This window comes from Pundamilia nyererei, unplaced genomic scaffold (genome assembly GCF_000239375.1).
Source record: "Pundamilia nyererei isolate P.nyererei 1_Seehausen unplaced genomic scaffold, PunNye1.0 scaffold00089, whole genome shotgun sequence".
NCBI lineage: Eukaryota > Metazoa > Chordata > Actinopteri > Cichliformes > Cichlidae > Pundamilia > Pundamilia nyererei.
In genome coordinates, this window is record NW_005187490.1 from 2,329,667 (window position 1) to 2,331,589 (window position 1,923).

At 39.0% G+C, this 1,923-nt stretch overlaps 1 protein-coding gene across 1 annotated transcript in view; it reads left to right on the top strand.

Moving 5' to 3' along the window:
• The first annotated feature begins 830 nt into the window (after positions 1 to 830).
• The window catches only part of LOC102210828 (hyaluronan and proteoglycan link protein 1-like), a 6,277-nt gene continuing 5,184 nt past the window's right edge, over positions 831 to 1,923 (top strand). The window contains exon 1 of the mRNA XM_005739160.1: positions 831 to 843. Coding sequence (XP_005739217.1) covers positions 831 to 843 — 13 coding nt within the window. The remainder of the gene's footprint in view (positions 844 to 1,923) is intronic.

Consider the following 1,923-nt stretch of genomic DNA (forward strand, 5'->3'; position numbering starts at 1 on the left):
TTTTTTAAGTCAAATTGAGGGCAATGAACAAAATGTGGGAAACTCAAAGGGCTAGTTAGCTGTTAAATCAAGAATTTCTGTTGTGTCAGCTGGTGTCCTCACAAGGATGCAACTACAGCTACGCCAGTGTGTGAGTGTGAATGAAGCTTGAGGTGCAGGGGTGACGCTGCACGGTGGCAGTCTCCTTCTAAAAGTGTGGGCTGTCATCAGGACATGCTGCTTTCTCACAGTGCTGAATGACAGAATACTTCCTGCACAGTATGTACTATATGGCTTACACAGAATGTGTATTTGTGTGAACATCTTCTGTGGGCTGTAGCTTGTAGGGATGCCTGGTTTGTGCATTGAGAAGCTTTATTTTAATGTGCTGAGTCTAACTGTATGTTTAACTGCGTTCAACAACTTAGAAATGGGATTTTAAGATGTGTGTGTTTCTCTTTAGATGTGCTCAGTACCCAGCAGGCAGGCGTCCTGTTAACCAACTGTAATTACGGAGCTCTCGGGGGAGAAAAAGCACTGCAGATAGAAACACAGGGTCATACCGTTGCATACAGAAGAAGCTTATAAACGGGCTTTCTGTATAGCTTATACATGGAAAACTTTCCTTAGCATCCTCACTGTAGCATAACCCCACCCTCTGTCTGTGTGTCTCTGCAGTGGTCAGAACCTAGCTGGTGAGTGAAGATGATTCCTGTGCTGATCTGGGCTTTGATATCACTGAATGTAGCAGAAAATGACTTAGATGCTCTGTACCCTGACCTGGAGCATTCGAGAACAATTTATGTCACAGGTGAGTACATGTTCACTTGTGTTTCTTTGTGAGAGTGACAATGTCATTCCAGCGTCTGTTTCTGTGTCTCGTTTAGAACACTCACTCTGCAGTGTCGTTTCGTCCCTCAGTTTATCAGCATGTTCTCAGTGATAAGACTGCTATGTAGGGACTTTTAGCTAACTTAGACAGAGCTATCCAGTTTGGCTTTTATCAGCAAATTAAAACATTGTATATCTCTAGTTTTTACATAGTAAAAAAAAAAACCAACAACACATAACAGCTATTTTGTTATGCAAGTCACTTCGGAAATGTATTTATTTATCCATTGTTTGGTTTTCCTTGTTTGTGAGATACGAACAAAACCAAAGCCCTTTTCATTTAGGCTGCGTGATTCAGTGAGAACGATGATATAAATCTTTACCAGCATGACTTCCAATTTCCTTTTTTTTCAATATCACTAGCTACTGTATAATATTTTTAGTAAAATAACACATGATAAATTAATCTCTATTAGTTATTGTTTAAAGTAAAGTTTGAAGCAGTTTAGCAGCAGCTGAGTCTTTGGCACTGTTTGGATCTATGCCACAAATATTCTTTGCTGTTTGGTTTGAGACCTTGGAGCAGTTTCGTCCTAACTGGACTCGCATTTTTTAACGTTTTTGCTTCATTTTGGGGGTTTTTTGTTTTTGTTTGTTCATTCATTTATTTACTTTTGTTTTTCTAGTCTAATGTGACCATACATAGAGAAGATGGCAGAAAGCCAGAACCTCAAAGTTTTCAGCAGGCTTGGATATTCAGCTGCATAGCTGCAGCATTCTCAAATTTGTTATAGTCTGATCTCAGTTAGAGACTAAAATGTAATAGAATTTCCCTCTTTAAAACTGGAGGACAAACATTTTAGAGGGTTCATACCCCACAGATCTGTCTTCTTTCACCTGCACAATTGCTAAAACTAGAAACATCTTGTCAGCTGATCCAAAACATTCGACAGGAGTTCTGGTTGGGACTAGAAAGAAAATCATACTTCTAAAATACTTTGTCTGTCTATTAGCTTCTCTTGACTGCCTCGTTGGTAAATATGGAATCGAATTTAGAACCCTTCTTCTCACATATAAAGTCGCTAATAATCAGTCTGCATTCATTTCTTAAAA